Raw genomic sequence first — 14,513 nt, forward strand, 5'->3', positions numbered from 1 at the left:
ATCATTCGGGGTTAGGACTTCATAAGACAAACCATCTAGTAACATTTTGACATAAGCTGATGTAGTCCCATAAAGGGTACAACCTTTTTTCAAATCCTTAATTTTATTCAAATCTAAAGGTGCATATCTTCTCATTTTATGACCTACAGAATCAGTATTTTCAATCACAGGATATGCATGTATAAAATCACTTATATCCTGTCCTTCTCTCTTAGCTTTAACCAATGCTTTTTCTAATCTTGTCATAGGCTTAGGCTTCTTCACAGGCAATTCTGTTTGTGTTTCTGCCTCTTCCCCTCTTTCTTCCTCCATCTCTGAAGGTGGGGTTGATGTGGGCCTGTCAATAATCTGTTCTCTAGGCAGGGTTGAAGCTTCTTCAAGAGAATCATACCATAATTCCTCATTTAAATCCTCTTGCTCTAGGGAAAGATCTTGATCTTTCCTTTTTTCCTCACACTTCCTCCTCTGTTCATTTTTAGAACTTTTCCTTTTCCTACAACTTGCTTGATAGTTTAAGGCTAATTGAACTATGTTGTAGATATAAAATACTTCTGCAGAAATTGAACGAGGCCCATTTTTTGCTTGAAATTCTTTCATTTCATATCCCACTAGCTTCCATTTATCTACATCTATCTTTTCTTCCTCTAAGAACCAAGGGGATGTGCGTCTTAATGCAGCCAAGAGTTTAGCAATCTGTACCCAGGTTACAAGTAAACTCTGCTCCTCAATTATCTTGATTATACTCTCTATAGTACTACTCCTGAATGGAGCTGAGGTTGCGTCTGGGGCTGAGGTTGAGTCGGCTGAGGTCCAGGGATTGAATATAGTTAACATCTGCCCCATTTCAGCTATAAGAGATTCCTGGTTTAGCCCTTAACAAGTTAAGTTCCTTATTTATCTATTAGCACGCTCACTTAATCTTTAACAAAGTTTCCTCGTTACTCACGGTTCTGGGTCAGAGAGACTGAGATCTGGATGGGAGGCTTTTCCACTGGAATCAGGACTGTGTCTGTCCCTGTTCGGGCGCCAAATTGCGAAGGTCTGGTCTAGCTCCTCTTGTCAGGATAAGCAAAAGTCCTTGCCCCACGTTGGGCGCCAATTGTAACGAGCTGTCGTCTCCAGAAGCTGCTGGATCGCTCTCTGGGAAGAGATCTGCTGTGTCTACTCAAATCTCTCAGACAGATTCTTCTTCCTGTAGTGAACCGTTGTCTCCAGGCAGTTGCTGTTAACTCTTGTCCAAAGAAGTGACTTCCCTTCCTGCAGAGAGCCCCGTCAAGCCTGATGCAATTCAGAGTCCTCTTCTTCTCCTGGAGTGCTGTCCTCTTTATCCTCCCAGAGAATGGGCGTGGGATAACGCAAGGGCTTCTGGGAAGAACCACTTCAGCCAATGGGCTTGCTCCTTCTATCAAGTCAACCTGAGTTCTCACCTTGTAATTGTCCAGAAAACCTGAATTCTCACCTTGTCACTGTCCAGACAACCTCAGTTCTCACTTAGTAATCCTAACACTTGAATCCTACAGAGCTCAGTAAATTCAGAAAACCACAACAAATTTTGTCCAGGTTCTAAGCACACTTTTGCAATGACTTTCCAGTCACTAGGGGTTAAGGTTTCATAAGCCAAATTGTGTATTAACATCTTAACATAATCTGATGTAGCCCCAAAGACAGTGCAAGATTTTTTCAGGTTTTTAAGGACATCCATATTAAAAGGAGCATATCTTCTACTCTCTTGACCTGCAGAATTACGCTGTTGAATCACGGGAAAAATTTGAAGTTTGAAATCATTATCTACTTCTTTTCCATTTTCAATAGCTTCAATAAGCCCTCTTTCTAATCTAGTTATAGGAGTGGGCAGTTGTTGGGGGGGGCGCTGATGATGTCACCGCCCCTCCCACTACTCCTCCTCCCTCCGTCCCTGAAGGTGGAGTGGATGTGGGCTGATCAATAATCTGCTCTCTAGGTGGGGTTGAAATTTCTTCCCAACAATCAGAGTCTACACACTCAGATTCCTCATTCAAATCCCCTTGCCCTCTGGCAATGTCCTGAGTTTGCCTATCTTCTATCTTTTATTCCTCAAGCTTCCTCCTCTGTGCCTTTTTAGAACTCTTCCTTCTTCTAAACTCTTCTTGATAGCTTAAGTCTAATAGAATCAAGTTGTATAGATAAAATACCTCTGGGAAAATTTGACAATTCCCATTTTTTGAGTAAAATTCTTTCATTTCAAGTCCCACTAGCTTCCATTTATCTATACGTAGTTTTTCTTCATTTAAGAACCAAGGGGACGTGTGAATCAATGAGTGTAAGAGATTATTCATTTGTGGGATGGGAACAAGTAAACTTTTCTCATCAATTATCTTAATTATATCCTCTATAGCATTGCTAGATGAGGCAGGGGCTGGGGTTGGAGCAGGGTCAGCTGAGGCCCAGGATTTACCTGACATCTGCCCCATCTCAGTTACTAGAGATTGCTGATTTAGTCCTTAACAAGGTAAGTTCCTTATTTCTATTAGAATATTCACCTAATCTCCTGGTCACAGGAGGACTTCGGTGGAAGTAGGGTGCCAGCCCCACGTTGGGCGCCAAATGCTGGAACTCTATCTTTCCAGAAATCAGCAGGAGTCAGGATCACTAAACGTCTTTATTCTAGATCTTTACCGTCACCTCCAACGCCAGGTCACGAGTGCAAGTGAGCGTGAGTTCCACCACCCAAGTTTCTTTTACTCCTCCCACACAAGTCACTTCCCTCTCTTTGTCTCACCTATCAAGTCAGCACAGAACAGCTGGGGAGGGTCAACCTTAAACAAGTTAATAGGGAACTGTCCAATTGGCAATTACTCTCACGTGCTTCATCATCCAAGTGCATTGCTCAGTTCTAGCCCTTTACAACCAGCGAATTGGGTAACAGGGGGAAGAGCATCTCAGTCTGGTCCTCCTGGTCCCCCAGTGACTCCTGTCTCTCCAAGCCACCCCACCTCCTTCCTTACACCCCAAAGTACATGCACAGACTGCAGTTGCCACTTTCCACTCTCTAGAGCCCAGCTGTTTTCCAGCAGGGCTTGTGAAGTATTTGGGGGGGCCTTTGTTTTGGGGTTCTTGTACAGCTAAGCATGTCTCTGCTCAATAATCCCAACTAATCTAGGATCCTGTGAGCCCCACTAGGAAGGGAGAGAGGGCAGGCACTCCACAGCACCTAGATCTCAGCAGCTACTTCAGAGTCTGCCCTGGATAACCCTCGGCCTTTCCTAGGTGGCCACACCTGTATTGTGCAGACTCACAGATGCAAATAAAACTGTCCCGACCCTCAGAGGCTTCCATTCCTGGAGAGAGGACGCTGGGATGAACCTTCTGGGGCCTCCTTGTCTGCGCCCCTGCCTTGGCCACTGCTTTACCCAGGACTTGTTCCGGAGTAGACAACACCAGTGACCCCCTTCCTTCTTTCTGTGGCAAGAAGCCGGCTGACCTCCCTCGGAGTCTGCTACATTTACTCAAAGGGAGGAGCCAGGCCCCTGAGCCGTCTTAGGGATGCGGGCACCCGAAGGGGATTAGGCAAGGGACTACCCGGGGAGCTGCCAGGAGCCCCTTGGAACCTCCTGGCCTAGGAGAGAAGCTTCAGAGCCCAGACTGTCCACGGAGGGGCAAGGACAGACATGGAGGCCAGGGAGCGGGCAGGGGCCTCCCGGCCACAGAGCTCCCAGCAGACTCCTACGTGTCCCACGGCCTACCCCGGCCTAGTCCAACCAGACGCAGAGCTCCTCACCAGGCTTTCTTTAATTGTAAAAGTAATTCCGGGCCTAATTCTCACCATGTATACATTTTTTAAGGTATTTTCTTCTGGCCTACATATGTGCACAAAGGGAGCACTCTAGTGACCACAGCACAGTGGGAGCACTTGTGTGCACACGGACGTACATGCACACACACATGTGCACACACACGATTCCAGAGCCTCCTTAAGCCAGCCTTGCTCACGCAGGAGGGGGGAGGGGCCCCTCAGTAAACTCCCCTGCACTGGACACTACTGCAGACAAAGGGCTATTTTTGCCCAAACTGACCCCACAGAATTGTGGGGAGAGGCAGACTTCGGAGTCAGCCCGTCAGATGGAGCTGTTTGGGTGTACCAGTGAAGGGCAGAAAGAAGAAAGGAGGGAAGGAGGGAGGGAGGAAGGAAAGAAAGGCACAAGGAAGGAGGAAAGAAGAAGAAAGGGAAGGAAAGAGGAAGGAAAGAGAGGGAGGAAGAAAAGAGAGGGAGGAAGGGAAGAAGGAAGGAAGAAGGGAGGAAAGAAAGAAAGGCACAGGGAGGGAAGGAAGGAAGGAAGGAAGGAAGGAAGGAAGGAAGGAAGGAAGGAAGGAAGGAAGGAAGGAAGGAAGGAAGGAAGGAAGGAAGGAGAAGGAAGGGAAGGAGGAATGAGGGAAGGACGGCCACCTCGAGAAGAAGGGGCGTTCCTGACAAGCTGATCCCCTCAGGTTTCAGGTCAGAGAGTGAGAAGGGGCAATCACAATCCGCTGAGGCGGGCAAGGCCATGCCAGAGGTCTCCCCTATTTTGGGGTGTTCAGGTGTCTTGTCAGGTCCTCAATCCTCATGTCCTTCAGCTGTACCAGGTGTTCCAGCCTATGCACTTTCATCTGTAGAATCTGGAGGAAACGCAGGTGCCCGTCAGGTGCCCGGGAGCCCATCTTGTGCCCCTCAGGTACTGGGAGCCCATCTTTTCCCCATCGGCTCGCCCAGAGCTTAGCCTGGCACATATAAGAACAATGTTTCCCGACTGACTACCCAGAGCTCCCCATTACTTAATGACTCTCTTGGCCACCTTGTACAGTCAGTGGGGGGCTGGGACAAGCATGAGTGGGCCCATTTTACAGAGTGGCCACTGAGGCTCTGCCATCTCAGCCGGGCCTTCTGCCTGAACTTTCTCCTGCCTTTGGGCTCCCCTCAGGCCTTTGGGTTCAGAGTCCGGCCCCCCTCCTTCTGGAAACGGGCCCCACGTCCACCCTGAGGATGAAGCCCCCGGCCTCTGCTTGCAGAGAGAAGCGCGCTAGCCAACTCTTCTCAGCCTGGAATGTCGGCCTCAGGGTCCAGCCCCACTGGAGCCCTCACGGAAAATGAATGCGATACTTTGTCCGCGGCTCACAGCCCAACGGGCGAGGCTGTTTTCCTTCCCATTTAACGGATAACAACTGAGGCAGAGAGAGGCGATTTGCCTGGGCCCGGATGGGTGGCGGGTGACCCATGGGGGGGGCCGTGGGCCAGGTGCTCGGGGCTCCAGAGCTCACCCACCACCCAGGCAGGTATGTTGAGGTCTGTCTCTAGTCAGAGCTGGTGAAGCATCCCAGCCCACAAATGTGGCCCTTCTTTGCTCAGAGCTTCCCGCTGGGGGCTGGGGGCTGGGCTGGAGACCACCCAGGCCCCAACTCGGGCCCAGGGAGCCCGAGAGCAGAGCCTGGGAAGGCACAGACTGGGCCCCCGTCACCCACTCTTCTCCCCCAGCTTCAGGCCCTCTCCCCCTCCTCCCCTGGCCCTACCTGCACTGTCTCCTGGAGTACGGTGAGAGCCTGCTCCTTCTCCTCCAGTAACTGCTGGAAGTTGGGCTCACTGTGCGGGCACTGGCTGAGACTCGAGTCCTGCCTAGAGAGAGGGCCGCCATTACTGCTCAGCTCAGGGCCGCAGAGACCCCTGGGGGGACCCAGAGCTGGGGGACTCAGCCGGGGGACCCAGAGCCAGGGGCCCAGAGCCAAGGACCGAGAGCCGGGGAACCCAGAGCCAGGGGCCCAGAGCCGGGGGACTCAGCTGGACCCAGAGCCGGGGGACTCAGCCGGGGGACCCAGAGCCGGGGGACTCAGCCGGGGGACCTAGAGCCAGGGGCCCAGAGCCAAGGACCGAGAGCCGGGGAACCCAGAGCCAGGGGACCCAGAGCCGGGGGACTCAGCTGGACCCAGAGCCGGGGGACTCAGCTGGGGGATCCAGAGCCGGGGGACTCAGCCGGGGGACCCAGAGCCAGGGGACTCAGCCGGGGGACCCAGAGCCGGGGGACCCAGAGCCGGGGGCGGGGCTCCTGACACCCGGCCTGGCTGCCACACTCTACCTTCCAAAGTAGTCACTGGCTCTCTCCTCTCCTTTCTGATTAGGAGTCGCCTTCTTGCCCGAGGAGCCCTTGTTAGCCAGGGATTCTGCAAGAAAAGGCTCCGTAAGGACGCAGAGGGCCCGGGCCGCTGCAGGGGCTGGCTCGGGGCTCCCAGGGCGGCCGGGCCGGAGGGCGCACTTCCTGCCACCCGCGGGGGACGCCTGTCAGAGACCGAGCCGACGCTCCGGGCCGGCCGGCCCTCCTCGGAAGGGCAGAGGCCCTCGTGCAGGCCCTGGGAGGGGAGGGGTCCCAGACCCCCACAGGGTCCCCCCGCGGGAACCAAGGAGGGAACTGACACTTGGAGTCTCTTCCTCTTCAAAGAATCGGCCAACCAATTAGCAAGCATTTCTAGGCACTAGCATCTACTGAGCATTTGTGAGACACTTACTGTGTGCCGGGCATTATGATATGGCAGCAATAGTTGTGGAGCAGTTATTAAGCACTAACTGGGTGCTTACACACACTTACAGTGGCAAACACTCATAGAGAACTTAAGTACTGACAGAGCTGGGTGCTGTGCTGTGGCCACTAACATCAGCAGAGCATTAATTAAGCACTTACTGTGTGCCAGGCATTATGATACAAAGCACCTGCCCTCACTGGCCTTCCCAACACCCGGGGACACAGATGCCGTTATCTCCATTTTTCTGGAAGGGGCCACGCAGGGCCAAGAGACCCGCCCTCTGGGCACTCCGGCTCCCCAGAGCACATAATGGGAACTTCCATCCTACTCGTGCCTAATGGGGAAACAAGCACAGCCAAGGCAGGCAAAGACAAAAGGGCCAGTCGGTCAAGAGGCTGGTTAGCCCAAAGTTAGGCCGGTCAGCCCGAAGCCCGTCAGCCAGAGGCTGGTCAGCCTGAGGCCTGTTGGTCCGAGGCCCATCAGCCTGGAGGCCGGTCATCAGCCCAAGGGGAGGCCGGTCAGACCGAGGTTAGGCCGGTCAGTCCCAGTCCCGTCAGTCCAAGGCCGGTCAGCCCCAGGAACGTTTTCTGCAGGCCTGGGACGGTTGCCCCAACTCTGAATTTGTGACCCTCACAGGGCCCTGGCTCGTCACAGAGACGCCCCCTCCCGGACTCATAGTCGGCGCCAACCTAAGGCCTACCGGCGGACTTGCAGCTTTCCAGCTCTGCCAGGTGCTTGTTGATGTTGATGCTGTCAAATCCGATGGGGTCCTGCAGAGATGCGAGGGAGGAGAGGTCAGCATCCCGAACGCCGGACACAGACCCCCTCACCCTTCCCGGCCATTGCGGGGGGATCCCGGGAGGGCAGCGGAGAGGAAACCTCGCCCGTTGGCCAACCCGGGCTCCCCCTCCAGGCTCGGCCGGCACCACTTGGCCTGGCCGAGGACCCGCCCCTCCCCTTCTTCCCTTCTTTCGAGGTCTCCCTGGCCTTCCCCTGCTTCCTGACATCCATCACTCTGCTTCTGTGGTCTCCACAGTTTCCCTCATTTATGGGACCTGGCCCAGGCAGCAGGACCCTGGAGGGCCTCTGACCAACCCTAAAGGCGCATTTCAGTCGTGTTTTCTTGTTCCCAACTACCCGTGGAGACAGATTTTAAGACTGATTTTTTTGTGGCGCCCCCTCCCCGGGTGAGTGAGCGAGTTTGTAGGTGCTACGCGACGCCCGTTACCGTGTGACTCAGGTTGTGAGAGAAGGCTCAGACCCAAAAGGGGAAAATTAAAAATCACAGAAAATCTCAGCGAGTGCTGCTCTCCCTCTGTCCTGCCAGTCCTTGTCTGGGCCAGCGCTTCTCCCCACGGTCCCAGGGACGGTCGGGGCTCAGTGTGCTGCTAAGCAGAGCCCATCCTTCCTAGCGGGTCGTGGGCCAGCGCTGCTGCTCTGCAGGTGCTCCTTGGCGAGCTCATTTATTAATTCACTAGTGAAGCTTTGGCAACTCTGCGGGCTGGGAGAGCAGCCCCCCAAATGCCTCCTAACCCTCTCTGTGGGACCCCGCTTGCTCCAAGAGAACGTCCCTATGGAATGGTATTTCCAGCCTAAAAAAGGCCTAGGGAGAGACCGGTCCAGAGGGGTCCTTGCCGCCCGGCAAGGGAAGAAGCCCCCTCCCCAAGTCTGTCTGGGCTGGAGAGTGGCCAAGCAGCTGCAAGGCCAGGAGTGGCTCCTGCCTGGCCAAGTAACAAAGGGGTGCGGGGAGAATGGCTCCAGGCCCGGCCCCACAAGGCAAGCCTCCCTGGGGCTTCACTGGGCCTGGCAATCTGGATCTGTGCCCCAAACCTATTAAACCGTGCATGAAGCATCCGGGCAACACTACTGGCCCTGCCCCCCAAAGGGAAGAGAGAAAGGAGAGGGCCCCACGTGCACACAAACTTAGAGCAGCTCTTGTTATGGGGGCCAAGACTGGGAACTGAGGAGATGCCCATCTGTAGGGGGTGCCCATCAATCAGCGAGGGGAGGGCGAAGCAAAGTGCCGTATGCGATTTTGATGGAACGTTACTGTGCTATAAGAAAGGACAAACTTTCTGAAAAATCCCGGAAGGCCAATCCGAATCGATGCAAAGTGAAGTGAGGAGAAGCAGGGAAACGTGCACGGGGAGAGCGATATTCTAACAGCGCTGAAAGAATTATCTCCTCTGCTGCACACAGTGACCGGGACATTTCCCAGACTCACGATGAGTGGAGCATTCTGTCCCCTCCAGAGCTGAGGGAGCCTTTGTCCTTCCTTCCTTTTCCTGACTTGATTTTGGGGGAGGACTTGGCCAAGATGGAGACTTGTTTTGCATGACCGTACATTGTCATGGGTTCTGCTTTTCTTGCCTTCTCAGTGGGAAGAGAGGGGAAAGGGGAAGGGGGAGCAATAAGAATAACATTTGGTAAAGTTGTTGAGGCGACGCCCCATGCACAAAGGCCTGGAGGTAGGAGTTTGCAGGTACGCCCTGGGACTTAGCTCATTTTGTTATTATTTTATTGGGAAAGGGGAGCAAGACAAGGGTGATGGCAGCCAGACTGGGAGGAACTGGAAGTCGGGCTGGGAGCCTCTTTTATCTTGAGGGCTGGGGTCAGAGCTGTGTCTGGGGGGGCCTAGGTTAGCGGTTGCTGGAGGGGAGGGACCATCCCCCTGGCCTTGCTCCCTGCCCTGAGCCGCCTGCTAACAGGGGTGTGGCTTCCCAGCTTCCTTTGCTGCTGGAGCACTAGATACTGGTGTTCCCGGCATCTCCGATACCTGAGTCCCCACAGGTGCCGGGCAGGAGGAGTCTGCCCTGCTGGGAGTCTCTGCTCAGCCACCTCAGGAGAAGACACGCAGGGACCAGGGAGCCCGGGCACCTTCCTTCCACAGGAGCAGAGGCACGGCTGCCCCCGGGCTCTCGCTGGCCATGCAAACAAGGGCATCTTCCTCCGCGCGCACCCCAGCGGCGCCCCACGGGTCGGGATCTCGAGACGCACCTTCATGTTCATCCTGGCCTCCTGGATAGCCTTGCGTTGGCACTTCTCTTCCATTTTCTGCCTCAGTGTGGATAGTACAGACTCGATAGCCCCCGGAGTGCTGATGACAACCTTCCGAATGTCCTCCTCTGAGACATAGAAGCGAAGTTTAGGGAACACTTTCCTGAAAAGCAATCAGGAGAGGACAGGGCTCTGAATCGGACTCCTGTGTCTCCTGCCAGCTGAACCGCTGGGCACCCGGGAAGGCAGAGGCCCCAATCCAGGGCACAAAGAGGCATGGGGAGGACCAAGCAACAGCCTGGCATTCGGTACCCCCTCCTGCTCCTCCTCCCCGGCTCTGGAGGCAGATGTTCCCTCTCTATGTACTCCCTGCCTCCAGAGCTCAGACTCCTCTCCTGTGAGGAAAGATGGGAGGGCCCCGAGAGCCCCATGGGCTTGTGCTGCTGACTCGGAGAAGATGTGATGGATACTGGCAGCCCCAGCATCAGACACGGGCAGCCCTATCTCTAACAGCCGGGGTCCCTCAGGCTCTGAACAGACCCGGCCTCTCTCCAGACTCCTCCCTCCCCCAAAGCTCTTGCCTTCCCCAAAGTCTCGATGCAAACCCAGGTTTCCACCTGCCTCAAGCCCGAGAGATGCAGATAGTCCCAGAGCCTTCAAGGCCTAGCTTACAGGGACCCCACTGGATAATGAGGATTTCCTCCTTCCCCCTAAACTGAGGCAAGCCGCAGAGGGCATCCCGAAGTCCAAAGTACAGGCCCCTCTTCAACTTCTGCAAGTGGGATGAGCTCCTTCTATTCCGAATTCCACTTGTGGGCATTTGTGGGCATGGCGGTGCTGCTTCCTTGCCCGCCCTCCTCCCTGCTAATCTTCCTTCCACCAATAACCTTTCAAATACCTGCTGGCCCCTCTTCCTCAGAATCTGGCCCGCCCCCTGCCCCAGCGGGTCTGGAGACCTCCCACCAGCGTGGAAATCCCAAAGCAAGTGACCGTGACACCTGCTGTACCCACACTAACCCGGCCAGTGCAGCCCCGGGCTCCCAGCACACACCCCATCCAAAGCAGTGCCCAATGCATCCGGCACAGGCCCGTCTCATGCAGCCCCCTCAGCAGAGCCAGACACCCGCTGTGCCTAGGACACATCCCCTCCAGCGGGGTGCCCCGTGCACCCCATCAGACTCATTCCGTGAGGCGCCCCGAAAGACCCCAGCAACCACGCCCAGGCCAGATCCCTCCAACACGGTGCCCCGTGTACCTCATGTGGACCCATTCCGTGAGGTGCCCCAAAAGACCCCCGCACTTACCTATTGAGGGTGCTCCAGTTGCTCAGCTTTTGTTCCGTGTTGCTGGTCGGGATGTAGTTGTGCATTTCCACAAGTTTGGGTTCAAAGTGTTTTACAATCTCTGCAATCATCACTGCAATGAATTCACAAGAAAACAAATTCTATTATTGTTTTATAAGAAATGATGGGGGGCAGCTCGGGGCCACAGTGGATAGAGCACAGCCCTGAAGTCAGGAGCACCTGAGTTCAAATTTGACCTCAGACACTTACTTCCTATCTGTGTGACCCTGGGCAAGTCACTTAACCCCAATTGCTTCACCTGGAAAAAAAAAAAAAAGAGGAAGGAAGGAAGGAAGGAAGGAAGGAAGGAAGGAAGGAAGGAAGGAAGGAAGGAAGGAAGGAAGGAAGGAAGGAAGGAAGGAAGGAAGGAAAGAAGGAAGGAAGGGAGGGAGGGAGGAAGGAAGGAAGGAAGGAAAGAAGGAAGGAAGGAAGGAAGGAAGGAAGGAAGGAAAGAAGGAAGGAAGGAAGGAAGGAAGGAAGGAAGGAAGGAAGGAAGGAAAGAAGGAAGGAAGGAAGGAAGGAAGGAAGGAAGGAAGGAAGGAAGGAAGGAAGGAAAGAAGGAAGGAAGGAAGGAAGGAAGGAAGGAAGGAAGGAAGGAAGGAAGGAAGGAAGGAAGGAAGGAAGGAAGGAAGGAAGGAAGGAAGGAAGGAAGGAAGGAAGGAAGGAAGGAAAGAAGGAAGGAAGGAAGGAAGGAAGGAAGGAAGGAAGGAAGGAAGGAAGGAAGGAAAGAAGGAAGGAAAGAAGGAAGGAAGGAAGGAAGGAAGGAAGGAAGGAAGGAAGGAAGGAAGGAAGGAAGGAAGGAAGGAAGGAAGGAAGGAAGGAAGGAGGAGGGAGGGAGGGAGGGAGAGAGGGAGTAAGGGAGGGAGGGAAGGTAGGTCAGCAGCATGATTTCAGAAAGGCCTGGAGAGAGTTACGTTAGCTGATGTTAAATGAAGTGAGTGGAACCAAGAGAACACTGTCCACAGCAACAACATGACTTTGTGATGATCAGTTGTGATGGACGGGGATCTTTGCAACCATGGGGTGATTCAAGGTAATTCCAGCAGACTTGGGATGGAGGGGGGGAGGGGCAGTGACTGGATCAAAGCACAGTATTTCCATCTTTTTTGTTGTTTGTTTGCTCTTTTATTCTTTTTCCTTTTGGGGTCTGATTTTCTTGTGCAGTGTGATAAATGTGGGACAATATTTAGAATTGCACGTTTAACCTATACTGGATTATTTGATGTCGAGGGAAGGGAGTGGGACGAAGGGAAGAGAAAAATTGGGAACATCAGGTTTTGCGAGGGTGAATGTTGAAATGGATTTCAGGTGAAAAAGAAAAAGCTAATTTTTTAAAAAAGAAAAAAAAAGAAAGAAAACGAAAACGAATTCTGCTTCTGTAGCAGAAGGGGAAGGAACCCGGAGCTGCAACAAAGTCACCGCCCGCTACTTTGTGTCACCACCTGCTATTTTGTGTCCCCGCCTGCTACTTTGTGTCACCACCTGCTATTTTGTGTCCCCGCCTGCTACTTTGTATCCACTTGTATCTTCCCCCCTCCCCCCCCCCCCCCCCCGAGAACGTGGGCAATCGAGGGCAGGGGAGGCGTTTCCCGATTTGTGCAGCCTCGGCACCCCGCACTTAAATGCCTCCGCAATAGAACTGAATTCGATGAAATCGACTGCAGGGCCCCAGGCGTTCAGGGCCCCCGAACTTCCCAGGGCCAATCGTCCCGCAGTTTGGTACCAGAGCGGCAGCCGAGCCCGTGCTTCCCTCCAGCCAATCTGCAGGGCGCAGTGCTGGCTGCTAGGTGACCGGTCCCTCCTTGGTCACGCAACACCCAATGGTTGTACTGCATCTCCCGTTGCCTAGTGACGGGCTCCGCCCCTCACTGTCTCTAGCCAATCCCAGGGCCGCCACGCCGGCTGCCTGGAGACCGGTCCCCTCCCTCTACTGAGCTGCAGCCAACGCCAGGCCACGGCATCCCGCCCCTGGCTGGCCCGCAGCCAATCAAGTCTCCGGCTCAAACCCGCAGGCTCCTCGGTCCCGGCCCCAGCCCAGTCCACCACCGGGCTCGCTCCGCCCCCTTCGCCCCCGCCCTCGGGCTCACCGCCGTCGCTGAAGTCCCGGGCCAAGTGGCGCTTTGGGCGGCTGAAGGGCACGCTGTCCACCCAGGCGTAGAGGTGGTGTAGCGCCGTGAGCGGCAGCGGCGTGGACAGCAGAGAGCCCGGGACCGTGCGCCCAGGCCGATTCATGGCTCAGTCACTCCAAACTGGGGTCCGGGAGCCGCCGTTGCCGGGAGACCGGACGGGGCGCGACGGCAGCTCCGGAGGGACATAAGTCACCAAAGGGTGAAGCTGCGGCTGGACTGGGGCCGGGCTGAGCCGCGCCGGAGGAGGGGCGAGGCCGCGTGGGGAGGGGCCAGAATGGAGCAAGGCCTAGCCAGGGCGGAGCGGGGGCGGGCCCTGCGCCGAGCGGCCGCGAGTAGGCCGGGGCCGGGGCGGGACGCGGGCGGAGCCGGGAAGGGGGCGGGAACAAAAAAGGCAGGGCTGGAGTGGATTGGCCCGGAAGCCAGGCGGGCGGCCGTGGTGCCGTCCAATGGAGCGAAGAGACAGAGGCGGCCTAGAGGCAGGTCTAAGCGGGAAGGAGCGTGGCCAGAACCCCAGCCGGAGCCACAAAAACTCCGGAGAGGGGCGGAGGGAAGGGCGGGATCAGGAGGGCTCAGAGGCGTGGCCAGAGCAGGCGGTGGGCGGGGCCAGACCCATCTCCTTGGTGGGTTATTCAGTGGGGCCGACGGGAGTCCTGGAGGCAGCTGGGCTGGAGGGGGCTTCCTGCTGCCTCTGCTCACGGGAGGCCCCCCTCAGCCACGCTCAATGCCCAAGGGGCGGGGCTTCTCCAGCCACGGCTCCCCCAGACTGGATCGGGCCCTGAGCCCCTCGAGCTGACCCGAGGTTCATCTTGGCTCCTCTGGTCAAGACTGGGCGGGGATGCTCCCCGTGCTGCTGCCCCCAAACCTCCCTCCCGAGCCCGCCCACGGCCCAGGGGACAGCCCTGGACCGAGCCCCCGAGCGGGCCGCCACCCGGGGAGACTGAGGCAGCAGAAGAGAGCAGGAGCACCCACCATAGATACACGGAGGAGCACCCACCATAGATACACGGAGGAGCACCCACCATAGATACACGGAGGAGCACCCACCATAGTTACACGGAGGAGCACCCACCATAGATACACGGAGGAGCACCCACCATAGTTACACGGAGGAGCACCCACCATAGTTACACGGAGGAGCACCCACCATAGATACACGGAGCACCCACCATAGATACACGGAGCACCCACCATAGATACACGGAGGAGCACCCACCATAGATACACGGAGGAGCACCCACCATAGATACACGGAGGAGCACCCACCATAGATACACGGAGGAGCACCCACCATAGATACCCGGAGGAGCACCCACCATAGATACACGGAGGAGCACCCACCATAGTTACACGGAGGAGCACCCACCATAGATACACGGAGGAGCACCCACCATAGTTACACGGAGGAGCACCCACCATAGATACACGGAGGAGCACCCACCATAGATACCCGGAGGAGCACCCACCATAGATACCCGGAGGAGCACCCACCATAGATACACGGAGGAGCACCCACCATAGATAC

General features: G+C 55.7%; 1 protein-coding gene across 1 annotated transcript; it reads right to left on the reverse strand.

Moving 5' to 3' along the window:
- Positions 1 to 3,750: 3,750 nt before the first annotated feature.
- Positions 3,751 to 13,352, reverse strand: LOC141559120 (sperm flagellar protein 1-like). Its single transcript, XM_074297224.1, has 7 exons — positions 12,950 to 13,352; positions 10,824 to 10,935; positions 9,520 to 9,682; positions 7,223 to 7,292; positions 6,081 to 6,165; positions 5,521 to 5,623; positions 3,751 to 4,632 (listed from the first exon to the last, which is right to left on the reverse strand). The coding sequence occupies exons 1-7, from the start codon at positions 13,092 to 13,094 to the stop codon at positions 4,537 to 4,539; spliced, it is 774 nt and encodes a 257-aa protein (XP_074153325.1). The 5' UTR covers positions 13,095 to 13,352; the 3' UTR covers positions 3,751 to 4,536.
- Positions 13,353 to 14,513: the final 1,161 nt, after the last annotated feature.

Source organism: Sminthopsis crassicaudata, chromosome 2 (assembly GCF_048593235.1).
Source record: "Sminthopsis crassicaudata isolate SCR6 chromosome 2, ASM4859323v1, whole genome shotgun sequence".
Taxonomy (NCBI): Eukaryota; Metazoa; Chordata; class Mammalia; order Dasyuromorphia; family Dasyuridae; genus Sminthopsis; species Sminthopsis crassicaudata.